The following is a 25,251-nucleotide window of genomic DNA, read 5'->3' as shown; positions in this document are numbered from 1 at the left end:
ATGTCGGACAGGGCAAGATATGACAAAATAATAATTTATAAATTATCAAGGGCTCATGAGGGAGGGGGGAGAGGAGAGGGAGGGGGAAAATGAGGACCTGATGCCAGGGGCTTAAGTGGAGAGCAAATGTTTTTGAGAATGATGAGGGCAATGAATGTACAAATGTGCTTTACGCAATTGATGTATTATGGATTGAAATAAGAGCTGCATGAGCCCCTAATAAAACGATTAAAAATAATAATAAATAAAATAAAATTTAAAAAAAGAAGAAAAGCTGAAGCGGAAAGAGCTTCACTTGCGTGCTTTCTCAGAAACAGAAGGGTTAACATGGGGCTGGGATTCGAAATCAAGGCTCCGCCTTCTTTGGGTCCTAGCTCCGCCCTCTTCAGACCGCCCTTCCTTTTAGACTCCGCCTCTTCCCTCTGGGAAGGTCACCTTAGCAACCAGTGGGCGTGTACCGGATGTCCCGCCCCCGCGCACGTTCACGTTGGCGTTTTCTGCCGCGCCTCCTCCCACCCGGGAGACCGGAAGTCCTCCCTCGGAGGCTCCTCCTCGACTAGCGGGCCCTCGGGCAACGTTGCCGGCGCCGCGGCGTTGGACTGGACGCGGGCGGACGGCGACCTCGGAGCTGAGGGGCGGGGCCTGACGTCAGGAGCCAAGATGGCAGCCGTCGTTGGAGTCTCCTTGAGGCGCGGCCTCGCGGCCGTGAGCCAGGGTGGCTCCTGCCTGCAGGTGAGGCCGCACGTGAGGGAGAGGGGCGGTTTGAAGGTCACGGAGCCCGCTTCGAACTGAGGGGGCGGCGGAAGAAACAAGCTGGGGGCACGAAGCAAGGCCTCAGGCAGGGGGCGACCCCCCGCACACCTCCGGAGACTTGCTTTGGTTCAAGCGCATCCCGGTCCTCGGTCGTGCGCAGCCGCTCGGGTGGTTAGGCGTAGGCGATGTGCTAGGGGTTGTTGTTGTTTAAGTTCAAAGAAAGGACTTGACTGGCCCAAGGTCACTCAGCAAATGGGTGACTGCCGGAACGAGAGTTTGACCCCCATCATTTGCGCACCCAGCCATGTTTTGCACTGTGGGAAAGGGCCACCTGCAGGGGTGGGCAGGGTGCGAGTCCACGCCTCCAGGGTAAGGAGAGGCACCCACCAGGCGGGATGGGGAGAGACGGGACAGGTGAGTGGCAGGGGACTGGACATGGGAACGTATAGATGGGAAAGCCCCCCCCCCCCGCCCCCAGCCCTGAGATCCCGGGACGTCTCCCCCGGTGTGGGGCTGCAGGAAAGACTGGACACCTTATTCAACCAGTGTCACCACCCCATGCCGTTCACACATCCTCGTCGTGCCCCTGCCTGTAAAGGGGCATCATAATGCCAGTCTCGTGGGTTGCCAGAGTCACCTGGGTACTGGCCAGGGCGCTGTTCTTGGCTGTAATCCAGTGTGCAGTTCTTTGCTCGGACCCCTGTGTTGTCGGCGCCCTTCCCACAGACCCGCTGCCCAGTCCAGCAGACAGTGGAGCTGTGCCCCGGTTGTCGGAGACTAATTCTTTTTTTTAATCATTTTATTAGGGGCTCGTACAACTCTTACCACAATCCATCCAGCCAGCCATTGTATCAAGCACATTTGTTGCCATCATCATTCTCAAAACATTTGCTTTCTACTTGAGCCCTTGGTATCAGCTCCTCATTTTTTCCCTTCCCGGCCCCCACCCCCACCCCCCAGACTAATTCTTTAAGCCTCATCCTTGTCCCAGGGAGTGCAGGGATGGTGGGTTTGAATCCCTCGCCTGGTGCTTAGCCCTCTGTGCCACCAGAGCCCCTTTCCCACGTAGACGGGAAAAGGGAAATCACGTTTCCCTCCGTAGTTAAGCTACCAAAACAAACTCAACTGCTATCTCGTCGATTTTGACTCATGGTTAACCTGTAGGTCCTGAGCTAGAAATTTTTCCCCCAGTTAGTTTTATTGAGCTATAATTAATACTTCATACACATACAATTAGCTATAAATCTTCAGACTGACATTAGTTTCCTGAGACTGTAACTCTACGTGGGAGTAGAAAGCCCCATCTTTCTCCTGGTAGGGCAGCTGGTGGTTTTGAATTGCTGAGCTTGTGGTTTGCAACCCAGTATACAACCACTCGGCCAGCAGGGCTCCAGAGGAAAATTAAATACAGAACCCAAGTCCCCTGCTGTCGAGTGGGTTCCAGCTCATAGTGACCCTGTAGGACAGGGTTTCCTGAGCCAGAAATCTTTTTCCCCAGTTAGTTTTATTGAGCTATAATTAATACTTCATAAAATTAGCTATAAATCTTCAGGCTGGCACATCCTTCTCCTGTGGAGCCTGGAGGCTTCACACTACCAGCCTTTCTGTTAACAGCCATGCACTTCACCACTGTCCCACCAAGACCCCTAAGAAGGACTGAAGACTATAAATCCCTTTTCATTTTCTTCTGAGTTCGTCAGCAACTCCTGAAAAGTGAGTAAGCAGGAATTCTGAATTCCTCTTTATAAGATTTGACGTCTGAGAGGCTCTAGTCCAGAAAGAAGGCATTTTACCTTCTCAAAACAATCACACCCCAAACTGGCAAATCCAGAACCGAAGCTTAGTTGGCTTTTGTGTGTCTTTAAGTGCAGTATGTGGAAAAGCTCATGTTAGGCAAATGAGACATTTTCATTTCCTCCTCTTGCACTTGTGGTTGTTCAGGGTTACAAGCCGGTTCCCATTCACAGTGACTTCATGCGCGGCAGAACCAACCGGTGCCTGGGCCTGCAGCAGCCTCACGAACGTTATGAGTGAGCCCCTGGTAGCTGCTGTGTCAGTTCCTCTCCTGAGGCTCTTCTTTACCTCGTACTCTGTTTACTCTGCCTTTCTGTGCATGATGGCCTTTTCCAGGGCTCGGTCCCTCCTGATAATTTGTCCACAGGAAGAGCGATAGACTCTCATCATCCTCGATACTAAGGAACATTCTAGCTGTACTTTTTCCAAGACAGATTTGTCGCTTGCGATGCTTACTGTAGCTGCACACTAGTGTGTGTGACCTGGTTCTTTCCAACATGCTGTATGTGAATTTGGGTACATCATTCACTTCTGAATGAGTCTTTCTGGAAGTGGGAGTGGGGAGGACTGCCTGCCAGAGCCTCAAACTGATGTCCTCTGAGTGTTCAATTGATGATTGCCAGTGACCTGTTGACCAGTTCCTTTTGTAGATGCTGACCAAACAGTTAAGCTGTGAGAGCCCCACCAATCAGTGTGAGTTCTGAAGCCCAGCCCCTCTTCCAAGAATGAAGTGTGGATAAAGCTGGTCAGTGTTGTAATTCCGGGTAAGGCCATTTCAGGGCCTCCCAGGAGTACCAGAAATAGAAAAGGCCCTTCCAGGGGATTGTGCATGCATTCAGATCCCCAACGCCTCAGAAGTCTCTGGGAATGAACTTGTACTACCTACATCCCAAGACTCTAGTAAGATTTATCTTCTAAATTCCTTTTTTGAATGTAATCTGAGCCACAATTCTGCCTTTAAGTACTTAACTGTAAAACATTAACTGTTGTGTTAGCTTGTTCATTTAGGCGAGCGACAAAGACCATTCCCCACTTAATCTGTGTAGCTCACTACGCCTGGTACTGGCAGGATGTGGGGTACTACTGCACTGCCAAGCAAGATAACACAAAAACGAGTGGTTTTGCCAATATTGAGAAACAGTGGTTATTTTCTAAGCTACACTAGGGGCTTGACCCTCAGCCAGTCTTATGAGGCAGTTTTAATGTCCTCTACGGTGCTGGTTGTGTTTAAGAACTTGGATTAATCGAAGTTGATGTGGAGTGAGTGATGTACATGAGAGCTTCTTGTCCAGCTTGAAGATACAAGTTCCTTGAAAGAAATAGAACCATATCTGTCTGCCAGTGAAGAGTCGCCTGTGCATGGTGACAGCCTTGAATTTCGTGGTACAGAAGGGATGGGAAAACACAAAAGCTGTGTCTCGTAACACCACAGTGCAGACTTCCAAAGTCAGCAGACAGACTGGAAACGAAAATCTCCTTTCTTGACACAGTTCTCCATGTTAATGTGCTTCGGCTGGCTGGGACCCTTGAGCTCAGACTGTCCCAAAGCTCCGAAGAGACAATGAAATCTTGCCTGGAAGATTCTTTTCAGTGCACCAGTCGTGGCTCCCGGTTACTCTTCAGCCTGTACTCCCTACACCCCACCCCCACCCCCCAGCTCTGCCTTTTGGTGTTAGGCAGTTGTCAGCTTTTCTTGGATAGACTGTGCCAGAGGCGGAGAAAGTGTTCATTTACAGTAGTCTACCCTGCAGACATGTTCTCCATTCTTAGAGGGGGGGAAAGGAATTGGATTAAATGAAATAATAGTTTAAAACAAGAACATCTATCTACCACCCCCACTTCCCTGTTCACGTTTAAAGATAGGAGGACATTTTGTCTGCTCTCGTTTTCTCTCTAGTCTAGTTGGACTTTTCATCCTCGCTGCTTCACTGCGTTCAGCCCAGTGGGCAGTGTTGGTGATCGTTTTCTCCTACGCCTTTGCTGTGATTGTTTCTCCTCTCCTGGGATCGCTTTTCCCACCTGCCTTCCAGGACATCCCAGTCCCCAGCATTTCCACCTCCCACATCGACCATCTCTCCAACCACTGGACACTGGGGAACTCAGTCCTGTCTCTCCTTTTCTCTTTGTCTGTTCACTCTTTCAAGCGTTAGCTACCACTTCCCATGTGGAAAAGGAGGAAGGCCCGTGCTGACATAGGACTGACACAGTGGCTGCATCAGTGGGCTCAAGATGACGTAGCAACGGGAGGATGACGCGGGGCCGGCAGTGTTTGGTTTGGTTTTGCATAGAGTTGCTAGGAGTCTTGGCTGACTGGATGGCACCTAACACCACCTACGTGCTGATGATCCCAACTGTATGTCTTCAGCCCCAGCCTTGTGCCAGATCTCCAGACTCAAATGCCCACCCAATTTCTCTGTCAAAATCATCTCCGCGTGGATATCTGTTAGATGGCATATATGTTGCTGCCCCAAACCAAAATGCTGACACTTCTGTGCCCTGCACACATCAACCTTCTCTTCCCATCAGCTTGGGTCAAAAAAAATTAGGGTCATCATTGACGCCTTCCTTCTTGTAGCTAGCTAGTCAAGTACACCCTGTCCTTTTTAAAACGTACCCCCAAAGTGATCACTTGCAGTCTCCATGACCACCAGCCTGGCTCAAGCCTGGTTATTGCATTACTTCTTACCCGGTGACCTGGGTTTCGTTTTCCACTTTTATAATTGATTCTCAAAACAGTAGCCAGAATGATCTTTCCGAAACTTAAGTCTGGTTAGAAGAGCTCGAAGGTGCCCAGCTCTCACTGCCAACCACTCAGAAAGGGGTCACAATAGTTGGTCCTGGAGAGAGTGGGAGAAGAGTGTGGAGCAGAATTCCAAGTCTCGGGAAAAACCAGGCCTGCTGACCAGAGACTGGTAGAACTCTCCAGACTGGCCCTTGCCGCCTCTCCCCACCGCGGCCCCGCCCTCAGGTCTGGAAATGAACTCCCCTTCATGCCTCAGTCTTCAGCTAAATGGGCGAAAGGGCGTGTGCTAACACTAGGGAGGTGTACACTCCTTACAGCCACTGAGATCAGAAGGGCGGCACTTGCCCAAGGACAAAGTTCAGGAGGGTTAGGAAAGAAGGAGGAGCAGAAAGGAAAGGCAGGAAGTGGGACGAGCCGCTTCATTGTGGGAGTCGCAGTCAATGGGACGAACCAAAATTTGAATGCACTAATGGAAAATCGATTTACTCTGCAAACTTTCACCCAATTCACAATGAAAAGGAAAACCAAAAACTTGAGTCTGGTTCTGCCCAAACTTTGCAGTAGTTGTCCATCTCTTACTCAGGGTCAAAGCCACAGTCCTTGCAGTGCTCTGATGGGGTTCTTCCTGACCTTGCGCCCGACTCCTGTCCCCCTCCTCCTTGCAGTCTCCCTACACCAGCCACCTTGTGGCTGTTTGTCACTCCACCCCTCCAGGTCTTTGTGCGTGGTGTCCCCAGGGCCTGGCGTAATCGTGCACTAAGTATGTGTATAGCTCACTCCCTCAACTACCTCAAGGCTTTGCTCAACTGTCCCCTTTTCAGTGACACGTTCCCTGGTCACCCCACTTAGAACTCCAACACCCCCACGTTCCCTTCTGTTTTCCTTCCCCTGCACATCACCACCTGCCGTGCCGTGGGTTCCCCTCTCCGTTACTGTGCACGCTCCTTGCGGTTGGAATAATTGTCAGATTGTGCTTGTTGTCCAGGGCCTAGAACAGTCCCTGGACCGTAGTAGACTCTCCACAATTAGTTATTAAATGAGTGTACAGAAGTATTTCTAGGCCAACTGTTGCCTAAGACCTTGCTGGTCATGTGAGTAGAGAAACATCTATAGCTCATTGGGTCGGTTAGGGAAAAGGAATGACCTGTTTGTGCCTGTTCTGTTTTGTGTTTACGTTTTCACCACTGCTGGCATGTGGGAAAAGTTGGGCCGTGGAGGCCCATGGCCTGGGTTTGAATGCTGCTGTTTCTGCTGAATGAGTGTTTCCTCCCTCTTGAGGCTCACCCACCTTCGTGGTAGACATGGGAAGGGTCTAGGGCATTGAGCACAGTGTCTGGCACAGACTGAGGACTTGATGAGTAAAAGCTCTTATTCTTGCTCCTTTTACCTCTGCCACAACGCCCTCATGACAGCTGTGCAGATTGTCCCACTCAGTGCAGCCCCCAAGATACAGAAAACTAGATCCCTCTGAACCCATGATCTCTGATCATGTTGATTTCACTATGTTCTCTCTTCATTCGTATTAACCTCCCCTTGCCCTGTCAACTGTTATTACATAAAGTGCATTTTCCCTCGTAAGCGAATCGGCAGTCTTTGTGTGTTTTTGTGGACACACAAGAGTCCCAAAACTCTGGCTGGGCTTATGGCCTTCCAGCACTGTCTTTGGCAGTGGCACACAGTTGGGATACAGCGCAGCATGTGCAGCCTCGCATTGCCCCGAGAAATGAAGCTGCGTGTGACCATGAACCCGTACAGGCGCACTCGTTGCTGCTCTGGTCAGCACAGCACAGACCTGCAAACCCAGCTGTGTCCTCCAGCGGGTGATGCTTAAGCCCACTGGTCTGCCCAGCCCGGACACTGAAAAGAACCAGCCTCTATGCCCACGGCAGCTTGGATGACGCTAGGGCAGTGGTGCCCCACCTTCCTCGTGCCGCGACCCTTTCATGCAGTTCCTCTTGTGGTGGGGACCCCCAACCATACAGTTATTTTCATTGCTATTTCATCACTGTCATTTTGCTACTGTGATGAATCGGGCGAGCCCTGTGAAAGGGTCATTTGACCCCCAAAGGGGTCGAGATCCACAGGTTGAGAACCTCTGCTGTAGGGAAACGTGCTGGATGGGGGAGGCGGGATACCACTAGGTCACCATCCATCTTGATAACGTCCTTAAAATGACAAAAGATGGAAGTAAAGCAGTTTAGTGACTGTTGGGGTTTGTCTTTTCACTTCCTCATACTCACCACAAGGTGGCGTTGGCCACCTGCGTCCCGTTTTGTAAAACAGGACTCCGCAACACAAGTGGAGAGCCAGCGACAGTGAAAAGGGTAAAAGGCCTTCTTCTTGTTACTGATGGTAGCCAGCTTGTGACAAGGCAAACCGGCTTCATCCTCAGCTGCGCTTCCCCTTAAAAACAAGCTGCTCTGCCGCAGACTCCAGCTCACGGCCACTAGCATGTAACCACTGCACCACCAGGCTCCTTACAGGGACTGGCTGTACACATTCAGCTTGGCTTAGGGTAGGTTCTTTTTAATCATGCATGGCGTACCTGTGGACCGCAACCCCTTTGGGGGTCGAATGATCCTTTCACAGGGGTCACCCAATTCATAACAGTAGCAAAATGACAGGGATGAAGTAGCAATGGAAATGATTTCATGGTTGGGGGGTCACCACCTCATGAGGAACTGTATGAAAGGGTCGCGGCATGAGGAAGGTTGAGAACCACCGGCATAGTAGGTTACATGTTGACTGCAAGGTCAGCAGTTCAAACCCACCAGCCACTCCACAGGGGAGAGGTGAGGCTGTCAGCTCCCAGAAAGATTTACAGCCTTAGAAACCCACATGGGCAGTTGTCCTCTGTCCGGTCACGGTGAGAAAGAATTAACTCATTGGAAGCCAATTTGGTTTGGTTTTTACCATGGATATCTTATAATTAGTTAACCTATAGAGTTTTTACTTTTCCTTAGTCTATTAAGAGAAAAGGCTGGCCTAGAATACAGTCTAAATTGTCCTATGTACAAATAGAGAGTTCAACTTAGAATTGTTTGCATGGACTAGAAGCAGTCCTCCCTCCATCCCAAAGCAGATGCTCTGCCTTGTGTCTTCTGCTTTAAATGCAAAGGGGCTTCAGAGACTATGGAGCGGGGCAGCTGGCGGTGTTGCGCAGATATATCATAAATGAATGTCATGGACCGGAGGCTTTTGTTTTGTGTGTGTTAATGGCTTAGTATAAGTTGCACTGTTCTGAGGTACATTAAATAAGCCACATGTTTATGTTAGTCTGGTGCTTAGTTTCTACTCACTTTGTGGATTTTTCCTGACCATGAATTGAGCTGCTGTGTGCAGAGGCCTGGACAAGGTATGCTGGGAGATGTAAAATGCAGCCTATCCCAGGCCCTAACTGAAGAGACGACAGCCCTCGGAAGAGGCCTGAGCATGTTCGTGCAGCAGTGGGACAGTGCAATGAACATGTGGGAACCTGGGCCCTGCAGCCAGCCAGACAAGGGCTCCAGTCCTGACTCCTCCACCTACCAGCTCTGTCATTGTGGCCTCGTCACTTGGTCTCTGAGCTTCACTGTTGCCATCTTTAAGATGAAGAGAGAGTTCCTGGCAGTTATAAATACTGGCTTTAAAAATGAGTTGGTTGCCTGTATGATCACGGGGGACCGAAGGGATCAGCTAGCCAGGCATCAAGGAACAAAAAATCATATCATTGTGAATGCGAGGGAGTGCAGAGTGGAGACCTAAAGCCCATCTGTGGTCAACTGGACATCCCCTTGCAGAAGGGTCCCGGGGAGGAAACGAGCCAGTCAGGGTGCAATGTAGCAACGATGAAACATACAACTTTCCTCTAGTTCTTAAATGCTTCCTCCCCCCAGTGTCATGGTCCCAATTCTACCTTACAAATCCGGCTAGACCAGAGGATGTACACTGGTACAGATAAAACTGGAAGCACAGGGAATCCAGGACAGGTGAACCCCTCAGGACCAGTGGTGAGAGTGACAATACTGGGAAGGTGGGGTAGAAAGGGGGAACCAATTACAAGAATCTACATATAACCTCCTCTGGGGGACGAACAACCAAAAAGTGGGTGAAGGGAGATGGTGGACAGTGTAAGATATGAAAAAACAAAAACATTTTTAACAAAAGATAAGACAGAACATTAATTTATAAATTATCAAAGGTTCATGAGGGAGGGGGGAGCGGTGAGGGAGGGGGAAAAGTGAGCAGCTGATACCAAGGGCTTAAGTAGAAAGCAGTTGTTTTGAGAATGATGATGGCAACATATGTACAAACGTGCTTGACACAATGGATGTCTGTATGGGTTGTGATAAGCGTACGAGCCCTCGATAACATGATTTTTAAAAAGTTGGGATTTCAGTGTAAAACTTTTTTTTTAAGCAACTGCACCCATTCTGTTGAAGCATGGGAGGAAGGCAGAGGCCACAGCTGAGCTGGCCCCTCTCACAGCACCCCTAAGGTAGCTCACTGTATGAAGCACACTGGCAGAGTCGTGTCAGGCTACACCAGCCCCTAACACATCATCACAGGTCCGGTAGGTGCAATTTTACAGCGATTATAAGTAAAGATTATGGTAAAGTCATAGAGAGCATGAGAGATAGAGATTGAAATAATGGAGTCAGATACAGTTCATGGTAGCATGCTCACCTGAACCTCACTTGGTAGTCCACGTGGAGAGAGATATTTATTGTTAACCAAGGCTTTTATAGTCTCTGGGGACATGCAAGCCCCCTAATTACAGGTGAAGACACACGTCACAGGAAAGGGTTGTGCTATAGGTAATGGGAGGGGGTGATCTAAAGGTATCCACACAGTGGGAAGGGGAGGTATTGGGAGTACACATGTGACAAGATGGGCAGATCCTAGATTCAGGGAGGCAGTTTAATTTTGGATATCACTGAGAGGTTTGACCTGTTCTCTGGCTCACTATAGAAACCATTATCAGTAGGGTGTCAACCCCACCTATAGGAACCAAACTGATGACTACAGGCCTTTAGGGAGAAGTTTCCTTAACAGCAGGGAGTGGGCCCTACTTGTGGTGGGACCAGACAGTAGTCTGGAAACTTGACAATCATTTACCATTAGTTGCAAGCAGTGTCCTAAGTCTAACATATATTTGGGGGAGACTTGGGAGAAACCTTTCTGTTTCCCTCAGAGACGGTGCAAGGGGGCTTCCAAGAAATTGCATGGAAACGTGGAATTAAAAGATGATGGGATTTTCCCATCCACTTTTTAGAGCCCCCTCCTAAAAGCTGGGAAGATGCAGTGGGATCATGACAAAGGAGGCTCAGCTGTTCGTTCCCTAACTTAATTGTGTTCCTGTGTAGTGTGCTCTAGCTTGCTTTCGGCCTCAAAAAAAAATCATCTTTTGTGTTGACAACGGTAATAGATTTCTATCTGGTTTCCCAGATCAAGTCTGGGAAATAACCTCCATTTTTCCTTCAAACTAGTGAGATTGGTATTTTTCTCAAAGATAAAAGTGATTATTTCACTCCTCCAATAAGAGTTTTTCTTAGATTCCTATTGCTCTTAGGATAACATCAAAAAGTTTAACTCCTCCGTCCTTCTTGACTTCCTTCCCCTCTGCACCCCTCTCTCACTCCACCCACCTGCCTTGTGCCACACTTCGCTGTCCTCGCCCTCACTGTGTGGTTAGCCCCTACCAGATGCCCCTTTCTCTTTCCCCTCCACCCCAGTCATCAGCCCCAGTTGTGAGGCCATTGCGAACCTGATATCTCTGCTGTTTTTACCCAGGCACTTAACCAACAATGTCGCTCATCACAGTGTAAATAATTGCTGTCCCTGTGCTTACCACAAAGAACACCGGTGCTGACAACGAGCTTGTCTGCTTACTGAGTGCTTCTGTCACCAGCCTGGCTGGTGTGCCATGCCTGGAGCGTGACAGGTGCTGATGGTCCTTTGTTGGATAAGCCGACTTCAGTCAACAGTGTGAGTTTATACCCAGTGTTGTAGTGCTATGGAAGGATTTAGCTTATCAACTCTTTAACATTTCAGGCCTGCCGTGGGGCCCAAACAGCTGCGGCCACAGCTCCCCGCATCAAGAAGTTCGCCATCTACCGGTGGGACCCGGACAAGGCTGGATCTAAACCTCACATGCAGACTTACGAGGTTGATCTGAATAAGTGAGTACCGCCAAGGAGCTAGAGATTGGAAGGAGAATTCTTGACATGCTCTTTCCAGCCTCAGGAGGGTTAAAAACCGAAGTGATCCTTGGGCACGAGTATTTTCCAACTGTTGATAAAGTCTGATTTAAAAGGCGCTACCAAGAAAAATGACGATTGTAAAACCCCTTTTCTTCCCTCAAATGGATCCTTGGCAGATCCCAGGAGTGTCGCTTTGGTTGCCTTTGCGCATCGTATTTGAGGCTTTCCCAGCACATTATCCATTCTGAAAGCTAGCTGGCTCCGTGTGCATTTTCTGTCTCTGGGCCTCCGCCCTCTGTAGTGGTGGGAGACACTGTCACCGGGGTGGGGATGGTGAAATGTAGGAGCAGCGCTGGGTAAGGTGTTAAAAATCATTCTGACATGGACCTACATATATGGGTTTTTCTTGCTGCCATAACAAATTACCACAAACTTAACCTTTAAAAGGCATAAATTTCAGAGCCCGACACTTCTGTCGGTCAGAAGTCTGATACAGGCCCGACCAGGCAAACATAAGGGGCTCAGCAGGCTGTTTTCCTTTCTGGAGAGGAAGGGAGAACTCCTTTCTGCTTTTCAGCGGATTGGCAGAATGTAGTTCTTTGGAAATGCAGAGCTGAGTGCCCTGGTTCCTTGCTAGCTCTGCACTGGAGCCTGCCTACCTAAGCTCATCACCACCTTCCTCCCTCTTCAAAGCCAGCAGCAGCAGGTGGCGGCGGCGTCCCTCACATCACGTCACTCTGAACCACCCTTCTGTAATCACAGTTCCCTCTGACTGTGGAGAGTCTGCTTTTAAAGACTCGTGCTCTGGCACCGAGCCCACCGAGATACCCTCCTCAGGCCTGGTCCTTAGCCTTAATCATGTCTGCGTTAAGCTACCATAATTAATAGGATCCAGCAATTAGGACATGGGTGTCTGACAGGCCATGACTGCCTACCAGAACTTGCGATTCTAATTTGTCATGCTCCTGGAGAGAGAGTAAGGCTCTCTAGTGGGAGAAGTAAGCTGATTGTGCCCTAACATCTGCACTGTAGAAAGCTCCCGTAGCCCAAGCAGTGTCAAAAGCATGGATGTGCTTGACTGGGCTCTCTGTGCCCACACACCGATGTTAGTAATAAGGTAGAATGAACTGAAAAATTAGAGTTACAAACATAGACAAAAGCCTCCACTGCTTAGAAATGTAAAAGCATTCTTTGAAATAACTACTTGCCCAAAGGAAATAATTTAGAGTATCTTCAACATTGCAAGTCAAAACTTATAGGGTGTGACTAAAGCTAGAAGCATTGAATTCATAATTCTTTTCTCTTATTTTAAATCATTTTATTGGGGGCTCACACAACTCTCATCACAATCCATACATACATCCATTTGTCAAACACATGTGTACAACTGTTGCCATCATCATTCTCAAAACATTTTCTTTCTACTTGAGCCCTTGGTATCAGCTCCTCATTTCCCCCCCTCCCTCCCTCATGAACTCTTGACCATTTATAATTATTATTTATTTTTTCATGTCTTACACTGATCACCTATGTCTCCCCCACCCACTTTTCTGTTGTCCCCCACCTTTCCCGCCTGGTGTCCCTAGTTTCATTATTGGTCCTGGGGGGTTTATCTGTCCTGGATTCCCTGTGGTTCCAACTCTTATCTATACCAGTGTGCATGCTCTGATCTAGCCAGATTTGTAAGGTCGAATTGGGATCATCATAGTGGGGGGGAATAACACTTGTTTTCTAATGAATAAGAATGTGTTTGAAAGAGCACGTGGGTCTATTTCCAAGAATGGCAGAGTTTCTCTCATCAGACTCACCCTTCCACAAACACTAGTAAACAACCCTGGGAAAACAGAAGCAGCAGCAGCCTGGAGGAAATGGAAAAACAAACCCAGACCCACCACCATTGGGATGATGTACATCTTGGGGCTACCGCTGCAACTGAGAACTAGGGAGAAAAAATCATAGGAGAAAACCACAAAGAAGCACCCCACATTCTCTTTATGAACACTACTCCAATCTTGAGTTCGGTCATAGTTCATTGCTTGGTAGAACACAAGCAAAAACAAATGTTTTCAAGGTGCTGCAAGAGTCTCTAGCAAATTCTATACAATGTCAGTGTCACTAGTCATATGAAGAAGCAGGAGAAGATGGCCCATACGCACGTGAAAAGACAGTCAGAGACTGACTCGGAGCTGACCCAAGTGTTAGAATTAGCAGGCAAGGATTTAAAGCAGTTGATATACCTGTACTCAAAGTAGGCTCGTTACTAGCTAGGAAATGCCAGTGTAGAGTGGGAATGACTAAAGAATCAAACGGGAAGTCCAGAGCTGAAAGAAACACTGTCTGCAACAAAGAATTCATAAATGTCTTCACAGAGTAGAAATGGCAGGAGGAAGGCTCCCTAAACTTAAAGATGGATCGGTAGAAAGGATTTGTTCCTAAGAGAGACAAAAAGTTTTCCATGACCTGGAATAGTATCAAAAGGTCGAAAATACATGTCAATCGAGTGGCGTAAGCAAAGAGAACAGAAAATATAGTTGAAAAACTTAAGGAACAAGAATGTTCCCAATTTTGTTTTTTTTTAAAAAAGTCTTCAGGAAGCTTAATTAAAAAAAAAAAAAACTCCACGCAGGCACATCATAGTCAACAGCTGAAGATTGGGCTGAAGACGTCTTAACAGCAGCCCAGGGGAGTACAGCAGACCACTCAGGTGAACAGCGGGTGAACACTCACTGGCTTCTCTTCAGAAACTGCGGACCAGGAGTTTGTGAACAGCTTCCTTCATGTGCTGAAAGTCAGCAGTCTCCACAGAAATCTGCGATGAAGACTTTCAGGAATTCCCAGCTAAAAGTCCTGTACTGCAGTCAAGGCTAGAAGTCATTCAGGATCCCTGGTGGAAATTCACCACTTTGGGAAGCAGTGAAACGCACCAGAAATGATCCTATGGGGTGAGTCTTCCCCAGCCACTGCTGCTGGAGCACAGGTGGGTGGCATTAAAGAACAGAAGTGTATTTCCTCACAAGTGTTGACGCCAGTGCCGCCATACCACTGGGTCATGTGCCCTAGAGCACGCAGAGGGACCTGAATTAGGGGACTGTTGGTGGCTGCTTTATTCTGGTTCTCCATACCACATGTTCTGTTACATATTACTAAGTAATCACTGTTATATTTTATTATTAAATAATCACTGAGCTATGTATTGTCTAGATCCTAGAAATGAACTTAAATTTTTAAATAAATTATTGAGGGGAAACTGTAAATGGAGTTTTAAAAGGTAGAAAAACTTAATATGAACTTATTTTCTAGCCTAACCTCTCCTCTTTAGAATTCTGTTCCTTAGCAATGCATATGCAGTGTGATCATTAAAGTAGAAATGCACAATACTCAATATTTGTATGGGTGTGCAGAAACAAAGCTGGGGTGATGTCTGCCTGTGGCATGAGAAGCCCACGTGGAGAAGAGCCGCTCATGTGTCCAGCTGCCCTGACCGCGTTAGGGTCCAGTCCAGGGAGGCTGAACACTCTACAAGTGCGACTGGGCCTTTTTCTTTGTCAGATGTGGTCCCATGGTGCTGGATGCTTTGATCAAGATTAAGAATGAAGTCGACGCTACCTTGACCTTTCGAAGATCGTGCAGAGAAGGTAAGCGTCTCCTTCCTGCTGGGCCCAGGACACTTCAGTTCTGGTTCTCTAGAGGACAAACATGAGGGCCGGGCAGGAGAGCAGCTGAAAGTGCCCTGCCAGGCAGGTCTCGCTTCCTTTCTGTGGTGAACGTGTGCCCAAAACACGGACCCTGCCGAGGTTCTGGTTTCGGAGTCTGCTTCTCTTTGGGAGCTTTGAGCTTCCACCTGGGGATTACTGCACTGGATGGTCCCTGTGAGCTGCTGCGGCCTTCCCAGGTCAACCTCTCTGCCCCCTCCCCCACTGCCAGGCTCATTTATTGGGAGAGCGGCAGTTCCTCACTAGTCCTTCTGTTCAGGTGTGGATGTGTGTCTCCCCCCCGAAGTTCCCAGCATTCCGTGTGCACCGAGCAGAGGGGTTCTGCTGTGGTTGGAACACAGTGTGGTTACACGTGCTGCTGAGGCCACAGGAGGTGGTTGGGGGGCCGGGTGAGCAGGCCCAGGTGTCCTATTTTAATGGTCAGATACATTAACTTCTCTTCTTAGTCAAAAGCGATATCCACCCCCACCCCACCCCCAGTTTTAGTTGTCTTATGTATGAGAAAAACACAACTGCTAATGGCATAAATATACATTCATTTAAGTCAAAACGAGTTGCTGGCAGTAAAACTTTAAAATCATCATTTGCGTGGTGCCCAGAAGTAGCACCAGTCCCAGGGGGATGCTCTGGAACAGAGTGCCAGTGTTGGCCAAGGATCTAGACCAGGGGGTCTCTACTCAGGCACTGGATGTGAGGTAGATGCAGGGATTGCTCTCCCACAGTGTACAGGAGCCCAGGGAGGGCACGGGACCTCCATAGGGCATCAGAGAGGGTGAGTTCAGGTGCCCCGGAGTCTGGCAAAGCAGTGGACTCCAGACACGGCACTGTTGGGTAGACTTGAAACTGGACATAGCGAGAACTGAGGGTAACTCAGTGTCCAAGGGCCGCGGGAGTAGCCCTCCAGCAAAAGGAGCATCATATTCAGTCAGCTGATGAGGACCCCATGTCCCCAGGTGCTGGCTGACCACTGTCCTCCTTTGTTTTGAAGACAGCAGAATAGGAGCTACCACTTGGTAATCTCCATCCAGGTCTCAGTCATGAGATGCGCTCCTTGAAGGCGTAGGTTCAAACAACAATAGATGGCTTCTTCAAAACGCATCAGGGGTGTCAGTAGAACTGAGCGGGTGTTGCTCCCCAGGCCCCTGTCCGTCTCCACTGTCATCCTGAACATGTGGCTGCTCACCTCCAGGCTGTCTCCTGTGGGCCTTGGCCATCACACACGCCTTCAGGCAGGGGCGATGAGGGAAGGCACCTCTGCCGAGGGTGTGTCCTGTGACACCAGAAGGAGGATGGTGTGGAAGGCCGCTGAGTGTTTTCTGTCTCTTAGGGATCTGCGGCTCTTGTGCGATGAACATCAACGGAGGCAACACCCTGGCTTGCACTCGCAGGATCGACACCAACCTCAATAAAGTCTCCAAAATCTACCCACTGCCACATATGTATGTGATAAAGGATCTTGTCCCTGTGAGTGACCCCATCTTTGCCTTTTTTTATTTTTAAATGTCAGTCACCCACGTGCGTTCTTTAGTCCAGGCTTTTGAGTACCGAAAGCTACTTTGTAGTCAGAAGGTGGAACTGTGTGCAGGGCCTGTCTCCATGGCCTGGCCCGGGGAAAGCAGTGTCCTTGTGAGTGATAAGCCTCCCCGTCTGAGGCAGCGGGCTGGGAGGGACCAGCCCACATGGCTCCTCCGGCAGCTCATCTGGTGAGGTTAGTCTGGGAGGAACCAGGCCTAGAGCTCCAGAGGTGGAATGGTTCCCAAAAGAAAGAATTTGGCCCTCCCTACAAAGACTCCATAGGGCAAATAGTCCCATGGTTGATGAGTTCTCTTTCATTTCTGCCTCTTTGACCCTCTTCCATGTCTGAGTGCTTTCAGGAGTGGGGGCGCAGAACAGATGGGGTTGGAATGTGCTTGGGGGCAGGCAGGGGACAGTGCCTGACCTTGCCTCCTTGTGAGCCTGGCTCCTGTCTGCCAAGAGCAGGCCATGGCCAGACACGAGGCCCGTTAGAAAGCGCTGAGGTAATGGGGCTGGCCTTTGTTCCTCCTCTCTCTTCACTTCAGGACTTGAGCAACTTCTATGCGCAGTACAAATCCATCGAGCCTTACCTGAAGAAGAAGGACGAATCCCAGGAGGGCAAGCAGCAGTACCTGCAGTCCATAGAAGACCGGGAGAAACTGGTCAGTGGGCCCCGTGTTCGATCTGGAGGCGCAGGGCGGCCGGAGGGGCTTCACTATGAGGCATCGCCCACAGTGGCAGCACAAGCTAAAGCAGACTGTCTAGTGAACGTGGTGGAAACTGGAAAGGAACTTCGAGATCATTTGGCTTGGGGGGGTTGGACACCCACCCTTGGGCCCACTCGGGAAGCGTGAGCCAGGAAGGGCCTGAGGGGTGGAGGAGCTGGCAGGCCCCAGCCCCGCCTAGAGCCCGACTGCTGCCCTCTCACCACGGTGCCTGGCAAACCTTCCCGACAGCACATCCAGGGTGGTTATGGGGCTTCCTCATGCTCGGGGTGGCTGCCCCAGGGACAGGCTATAAAATCCTCCTCTCAGACACCACTTTTTCCTGGTAGGTTCGTCCAAGGTGACACTTCTACAGCCCTTGACACCCCACCCATGTGGCGGACTGACCATTCTGGGCCTGCCTCTAGAGCAGTGCTTCTCACCCTGCCTAATGCTACGACCCTTTCATACCGCTCCTCGTGTGGTGCTGAACCCCCAACCATAGCATTATTCTCCTTGCTGTTTCGTAACTGTTGTTAAGGATCGGACGACCCCTGTGAAAGGGTCGTTCAATCCCCAAAGGGGTCACGACCCCCAGGTTGAGAACCGCTCCTCTAGCGCCTGGAACATACTCTTATCAAGACATGTCCATGTGTGCAGTGAGGACTACCCCTTACGGTCCAGGGACGGGTGACTTAGCACCCTCCCCTGAGCACGGAAAGGTTTGGGTGTTCCCCGTCCTGAGAACCTCAGTGCTCGCTGCTGATGACTCTCAGGAGGGTCTGGTTGCCAGCACATAGCTCTGCCCCATTTCCAGCTCCCAGAGCATCTTTGACAGCCCTCGAGTCCAGGGGGACTGGCCACTTGGGCCCCGCTCATCCTGGCTCACTCCTCTCTCAACCTAACTCATGACTAGTGGACACGGCCCGGGCCGCCATGCCTCTGGTTTTACTAGGACATGAGGGGTCGGGTCCCAGGTGTGTTTTCTCGTCATCAAAACTGCTTGCTTACATACCAAACCTATTTTTAGCATGACTTGGCTTCCTTAATGTGCTCAACAGAGCTTTTTTTTTCATGATTGCAAAAGACATGGTGCTCATGGTAAGCACCTGGGAAATAAAGATATTTTTATGGTAGTCTATACCTGTATTACCCAAGGTTGGCCTCTTATAATATTTATTGTTCTTTAATCAATCTCATATATTTTTACATACCTGAAATCAAAATGCAGTTATTATTTCATTCATGTCATTATAAGCATTTCCTTCCTAAGTTTTGTTTTTTTCTTTTCCTTCCTGTGTTTTCATTAAACTTTGCATAATACTATTGGGCCAACATGAGGTGGTTCCCAATTTTTCACTACCTTTATTCTTCAATTTCTGCCCCTAAAATTCTAGTGCATCGCGTTACACATTTCTCTTAAAGTGGGTTAAGGAATATGATTTTGATCCAGGTCCTTAACCCGAGGACCCTATGCTTTCTTGACTGGTGGCACTTTTACCCCACCCCACCCCTGTTGCTGTCCGAGCGTCTCCCAGGGCCGGAGGTTTCCTCATGACACCCTCCCTGGCTGCTCCTGGCGCCTCACTCTCACTTCCCATGTCTGGTGCCCCTTCCGCTGGGCTCCATCAGTTCCTGGTGTTGGCTGGGATCCGAAGGCCAGTGGGTTATTGCTGGTTGGGCATCAGAGCTCTGTGGGTGACCCTGAGCAAGCGGCTGCACAGGCCTCAGCCCTCCCTGTAACTTGGGGACCTTTGCCGTTCTCCCTCGGGGTGACTGCTGGGCGGTGGGCAGGGCTGCGCTCAAGGCCTGGCGGTCATAGGAGGACAGTGCTGGTATCCTGTGGGACCCAAGGCCCCTGCCCTGCTCAGAGGCTTAATGGCTTCTCTCTGCTGAGTGCTTTGGAGGCTGCTGTACTGCTTCTGTGCGTGGTTTTCTGTTTAAACCAAGTGCTCATGGTAGCTTATTATCGGGAATGCATGGGACGGGGATTTCAGCAAGCCTGGCCTCACCCAGCCCATGTGTACCTTGTTTCAACCCCAAGAGGCTGAGAAACCTGGTGCGTGGTGAGCTGGCCAAGAGCACAGCTGGCAAATGATTAGGGCAAAGACTGTACAGATGTGCTTTATACAATTGATGTATGTATATGTATGAACTGTGATAAGAATTGTATGAGCCCCTAATAAATTGTTAAAATAAAAAAATAAATAAATACTAAAAAAAAAAAAGAGCACAGCTGGAGTGGGCACCCTGAACGCCATGTGCCATTAGCTACAAGCTTGACCCAGGCTGCCCTACCCCCGCCTCTCCCCACAGGACGGGCTTTACGAGTGCATTCTCTGTGCCTGCTGCAGCACCAGCTGCCCTAGCTACTGGTGGAACGGCGACAAGTATTTAGGTCCTGCCGTCCTCATGCAGGTAAGATCCGCCTCCTTGCTTTAAGAAAGGCCGAAATGCCAAGATCAGAAATCCACGTAGACCGTGGGCTGTTACAAACCAGTGAGCTTCCGTCAGTGGCACCCGGTGCACCAAAGCAGGGCAATTGCTCACATTTTCATGTAAAACACGGGAAACTGAACCATAAAGCGAATGCTTTGTCTACAAAGGGCCTTTGTGTCTAGGGAGCCCTGGGTGTGGCGCACCCAGACTGCCTTGCCTCAGAAAGCCTCCAGCCAGAGTCTCAACCCCCTGGGGCTCAACAGTGTTCTCCCAGACGGAAGGCTTTGGAGAAGTGTCTAGGGGTGGCCCAGAGGCAGGGGTAGCTGTAGCATTCCTTTCTTCCACTGGAGCCCCATATATGTGTGTGTGTGTGCAGAGAAAGGAAGGCTCTGCTCCTCCGTTTGCGGGTAAGTGTGCTTGCACGGAGCCTCAGTGACTCGGGAACCTGCTCACGCACTGTCTTGGCTCCGCTCGCGGATGCCTCCAGCCCACCCGGCGCTCCTCAGGAGACCCCTATGGCAGTCTGCCTCTGCCTCCTGGTCCACTCGGCCCTGTCAGGTCAACCCTTTCAGCCGTGGGTTGTTGGTTGCTTGGTTTTTTTTTTAAAGCAACTCAAGAAAATCAATTTCTAACTTCTCGTTTCCACAAAAAGAAACGAGAAGTCACATGGCTACGGGGCCGCATTTGCTAGCTAGATGTCAGCCTTGTTCAAGGTGGACGAGCGAGTGAGCGGAACTGGGTGCTTGTACCGAAAAGTAAGACTCTTCTTTCCGGTAACTGCTGGCGCTAGCCCAATGACCATGTGATGCATCAGCGCTCAGCGTGCCCGTCTCTGGCTTCTGAGATTACTAATGAGAGGAACTGACCTCATCCCTGAGGAAGGCCCTTGAAATGTCCCGTGCGCTGCAGGGCAGTGCGTGCCCAGCATGGCAGGTGCCGTGGGGAGAGGAGAGGTCCATGGGCCCAGCCCGGCCCTCCCTGAGCCCAGCAACAGCAGGTGCCAGTGCAGGTGGCTCAGAGGGGAGGCCGGGAGGGAGCGCTCATCAAAAGGCGTTAGAGGAAAGCGGCAGGAGGAGGGCAGCAGTTACAGTGAGGGGGCAGGGACCCGGCTGAGCTCGGGCCTGGGGGGGGGGTGGTGAGCGCTCCCCTAACCGCTGACTGGCGCCTGGTGTCTGCCCAGGCCTACCGCTGGATGATCGACTCCAGGGACGAATTCACCGAGGAGCGGCTGGCCCAGCTGCAGGACCCCTTCTCCCTGTACCGCTGCCACACCATCATGAACTGCACCCAGACGTGCCCCAAGGTACCTCAGCGCCGATGGGCCAGAGCATGCCCAGTCGTCTGCTGCGAGCCCGAAGGCTGGCTGTTTCAGTTGCAAGGCACAGGCTCACTGAGGCCACCCTGGAGGGAGCAGGTCCACCAGGAGGGAACGTGAATGCGTTGCAGGAGGCAGGACGCCAGAGAACCCAGGTGCAGGAACCCGAGTTCAGTGTGATTTGAGAGGAACCAGCCTTCAGAGCACAGGCAGCTGTGCTGACTGACATCCAGTCTCTGTCTCACGTCTGCCACTCCTCTCTTACTTCTGTCAGAGCCAGCTGGTTCCTGGTCTCGCTGGGGGTCCTTTGTCTCTGAGTGGCACCTGTGGCCCACCCCCACCCCCAACGCTTCCTTCAGCTCACCCAGGCCTGGACCGAGCTCACAGCATGCCTTTGCTTCTGACCCGCCTGTCTTCTCTTGGCTCAGATTCCCAACAGGGAGCCTAGCCGGTCCGGTCCGGCTCAGCTCTTCCTGTCAGCCCACATCAGAGGTTGAAGGCAGCTTAAGGACTGGCTGCCCTTTGATCAAGTGCCAGCCCTGGTGCAGTCCACCTCGGCTGGGAGGAGCCAGGGTCAGGAGGTTACCACATGACGGCCTCCTCTGAAGAGACTGGGTCGATCAAGGACAGTGAGTTAGTAGGATAGATGGCGTGGCAGCTTAGCTTTGAAAATGTAGGCCCTCAGCTGGTGCGCTTGTTTCTTCCCTACCGGAGCCCAGCTGAATGTCCAGGATGGAACTTGGTCCCTGATGGCCCATGGAGCTCTGCTTTGGGCCTGATGGGCCCACCCGAGGGAGCCCGTGATCACCGAGGCCAGTGCCCCCTGCTGCGAGAGGGCCTGTGGGGCAGTTAGTAAGCACGTCTGTGAGCGTATGGACCTGGTGGCTCAGTGGCTACTCCCTGCGAGGCCTGCAGGTCAACACTGCCAGCCTCTGAGGGGAAAAGATGAGGCTTTCTCGGTCCGTGGAGAGTTTGTCTGAGAAACCCCAGGAGCAAGCACTGCTACCCTGAACTCCAGGGTTTCTCGGAGTCAGAACAGACTCGGCAGGGGGTGGGGTAGTTTAGCTGTTGAGAACCCATATCTCTGAGGGCCCCCTGCAGCTCCGAGAGCCACTGGTCCAGATCAACTCTGATCTGGGGATCAAATGGGGAGCTCTCCTCTTCAGAGGCCCACCACAGAGCAAGCGCTGGAGGCTCCTTTCACTGCTTCCCTTTTCCTTCTCCAGGTGCCTTGTGGTCGATAAAAACAGGTGTTGATGGCAGGTGTAGGGCTCCCACAAAAGCGAGTGGTGTAACGACTTTCAAAACCATCTGTGAAATATCTGCCTGCCTCCCCGCCCCCAGCCCCCTTTCCCACTTCAGTCTTGTACTTGGTGTTAAAGTTGTTATTCTGAAATGAGGGCTTCCTTCAGTCAAGCCTGCTTAATTTTTCCAAATACAGGTTGAATTCCCTCCTCCTGTGAGTCTGCCATCCACTAGGTCTAATGATCGTGTCTGCTGCAGACCAGACAGCATCGAGCCAAACTCCAGCAGCTAACACCCCTGCTATTGGCCCAGCAGGCACCTGTGGTGGCTGTGACAGGTTAACAAAGGGCAGTTCCAGAGACCGCTGAGAGCCGATACCTGCCAGGAGTGACTTAATAAATAATGGTCACAACAGGAATTTTTGGCTGGTTTGATACTTGGAGATGTCTGGGTAGTTGGTAGCATGAGGCCCGTTGGAAGGAATTCAGTGAAACGAGACTCCTTCCAGAGAGCTGAGCAGCTCTACATGTCTGAGGGCAGGGTCTCTTAGCCCAGTCTCTAGGTTTTAAGGGACTGGCTGCGTGTGCACCTCATTCACATTGTTCCCACCATGGTCACCGAGGCTCCCTGGGCTCAGTCACCCTTTGATGGTGATTCTCCTCTCTTTTGAAGGGGCTGAATCCAGGGAAGGCTATTGCCGAGATCAAGAAAATGATGGCAACCTACATGGAGAAGAAAGCTGCGGCCTAACTGCTCCGCGGACGCTTCCTGCTGCCGCTGCTGCTTCGGGACCGGTGACAGCTCAGAGCTGGACAACACGTGTATCTAATTCGAGCTCCTTCACAGTCTTGATTTTCCATTAATTCAGCATGTATAATGGAACACTTTAAGAAATAAATGCTATTCTACTTTAATAACAAAAAGGCAAGCCTATTCCTTTTCCTTGCTTAGTGGATTGTGAAGGTATCAGGGGTTCTGGTCTTTGGAGAGGCGGGCAGAGCCCCAGAACTGGCTGCAGATGCGGCATTGGTGGTAGACGGGACCTGAGCTTTGTGTCCAGCTCTGTTCACCAGCTGGCAGACCTTGGACCAGTGCCTTGCATCTGTATTCCTGTGTTTTCCCATCTGTAAAATGGGAATCATCATTGTACCTACCTCACGTGTGAGAATGCCTAGCACTTGTGCTCAGTGATTCATAAAGGTTAGCTCTTATCACCCAGCATCCCAGTTTCGATAGTTTTTCAGTCAAATAACAGTAGTCTGCAGATTATAACCAAATTCCATTCCTTCCTGTCTGTTCTTAAGCCAAAGTTGTACCTAAGTCAGAAGAGTGAGCTCTGATTTGTTACCTGAAGTCAGTCAGGTGCTTGTCTCTGTATACCTTTCTCTACAAAGTCTACGTGAATACCCTGACGTCTTTAACGTACCACGCCTCCTCATCTACCCCCATGGTTACTGGCCAAACACCAGGTGTAATACAAAACCAAGCATTAGGTCAGAATGGAGGCTGACGGCCAGTGGACATCATTAGAGAAGTGCCAGACCACTGAAAAGCATGGCCTAGCCAAGTTGACAGAGACCCTTCACCATCACTGTCCGCTGTGGTGGCTTGGGCCTTGTGGTGTGGCTGGAAGCTGTGTCACTGGTACGTCAAATGCCACCAGGGTCACCCACAGTGAACAGGTTTCCCCAGAGCTTCCAGACCAGGAACGACGTGGTAGTGACAATTTCACGTCAACTTGATCAGTAAGAATGAAGGGTGGAGTCTAGCCTGGTGATCCCCCCTTGTGGGTGTGGCCTTCATGAGTATTCTGGGAATGTCCACTCCCTGGAGGCGGGACACCTGCTTTACCTTCCTGTTGACAAGCCACATAGAGCCACGCTGATGGCAGCCAGAGCCCTGGAGATGCATCCACTGCCATTGGATCCACAAGACTTTGTACCCACCGGCCCGTGATCTTCCTGCATTCGGCATCCTTGCATGCACTGCATGAGTCTGAAGAGGAACTCTGGGCTAGTATTGACCTCACGGACTTACCGTATATACTCGTGAACAAGCCGAGTTTTTCAGCACATTTTTATGCTGAAAAAGCCCCCCTCAGCTTATACTTGAGAGTCTCACTTACCTGTTCTGTGGTACAGTGTGGGTTTTCTCTGGTCTCTCTTGATCATCTGCAGGCGCCTGCAGCCTCTGTTGTCTGTGCCGCACTGGGCAAGAACCTGCCTGCTTCTGCGTGCTGGTCCCTGGGGCGCACCGCATCCTTGTCAGATGGATGTCAGATGCAGCCGCTCTCCTGCAGGGCTATGACCAGTGACGTAGCCTTTACAGTCTTACCCCTGCTTGGTCACACCCCCTCACTCTGCCCAAGCATTGCTAAATATAAGTACCAGTATATCTCTGGTCTCAGATATACAGTACGTTTATTTACAGTACTCAGTCTGCTATATTTTACTACTTAATTTTCTTATTAACCACTATCTGGACCCAGCCGACTATTCTTGTAAGGAGCAGCCTGTGTTAGGGCTCATGATATACACGCTGCGGTGTGTACCCACTGGGTTACTGCATGTGTTGCGTTAGGACTTCGCATACGCATGCGGTAACGCAGCACATGCAGTAACCCAGTGCGTACACAATGCAGCGTGAGCGTGAGCCCTAACAGGCTGCTCTGTGCGGTTGAAACGGAGGCGCAGAACGAAGAAGATAGAGCTCAGCGGAGAAAGAACGGTAAGGAAAGGCTTTATTGAGACTAGGAGAAACTCGGTCAGGAAAGTCGCAGCTTGTCGGTGAGGTGGTGGGAGACATTGGGCTCGAGCTAAGGAAGTATACGCTGACAGATGGAAGGGAG

At 50.5% G+C, this 25,251-nt stretch overlaps 1 protein-coding gene and 1 pseudogene across 1 annotated transcript; both read left to right on the top strand.

Annotated features, from left to right (window-relative positions):
- The first annotated feature begins 526 nt into the window (after positions 1-526).
- SDHB (succinate dehydrogenase complex iron sulfur subunit B) lies at positions 527-23,326 on the top strand. Its single transcript, XM_075551190.1, has 8 exons — positions 527-732; positions 11,324-11,451; positions 15,022-15,107; positions 16,513-16,649; positions 17,246-17,362; positions 19,721-19,822; positions 21,024-21,146; positions 23,076-23,326. The coding sequence occupies exons 1-8, from the start codon at positions 661-663 to the stop codon at positions 23,151-23,153; spliced, it is 843 nt and encodes a 280-aa protein (XP_075407305.1). The 5' UTR covers positions 527-660; the 3' UTR covers positions 23,154-23,326.
- LOC142428784 (DNA repair protein XRCC2-like) lies at positions 1,149-4,358 on the top strand (annotated as a pseudogene).
- Positions 23,327-25,251: the final 1,925 nt, after the last annotated feature.

This window comes from Tenrec ecaudatus, chromosome 1 (assembly GCF_050624435.1).
Source record: "Tenrec ecaudatus isolate mTenEca1 chromosome 1, mTenEca1.hap1, whole genome shotgun sequence".
Classification (NCBI taxonomy): domain Eukaryota; kingdom Metazoa; phylum Chordata; class Mammalia; order Afrosoricida; family Tenrecidae; genus Tenrec; species Tenrec ecaudatus.
The sequence above is the reverse complement of the archived record's forward strand: the minus strand, read 5'-3'. Positions and strand labels throughout refer to the sequence as shown.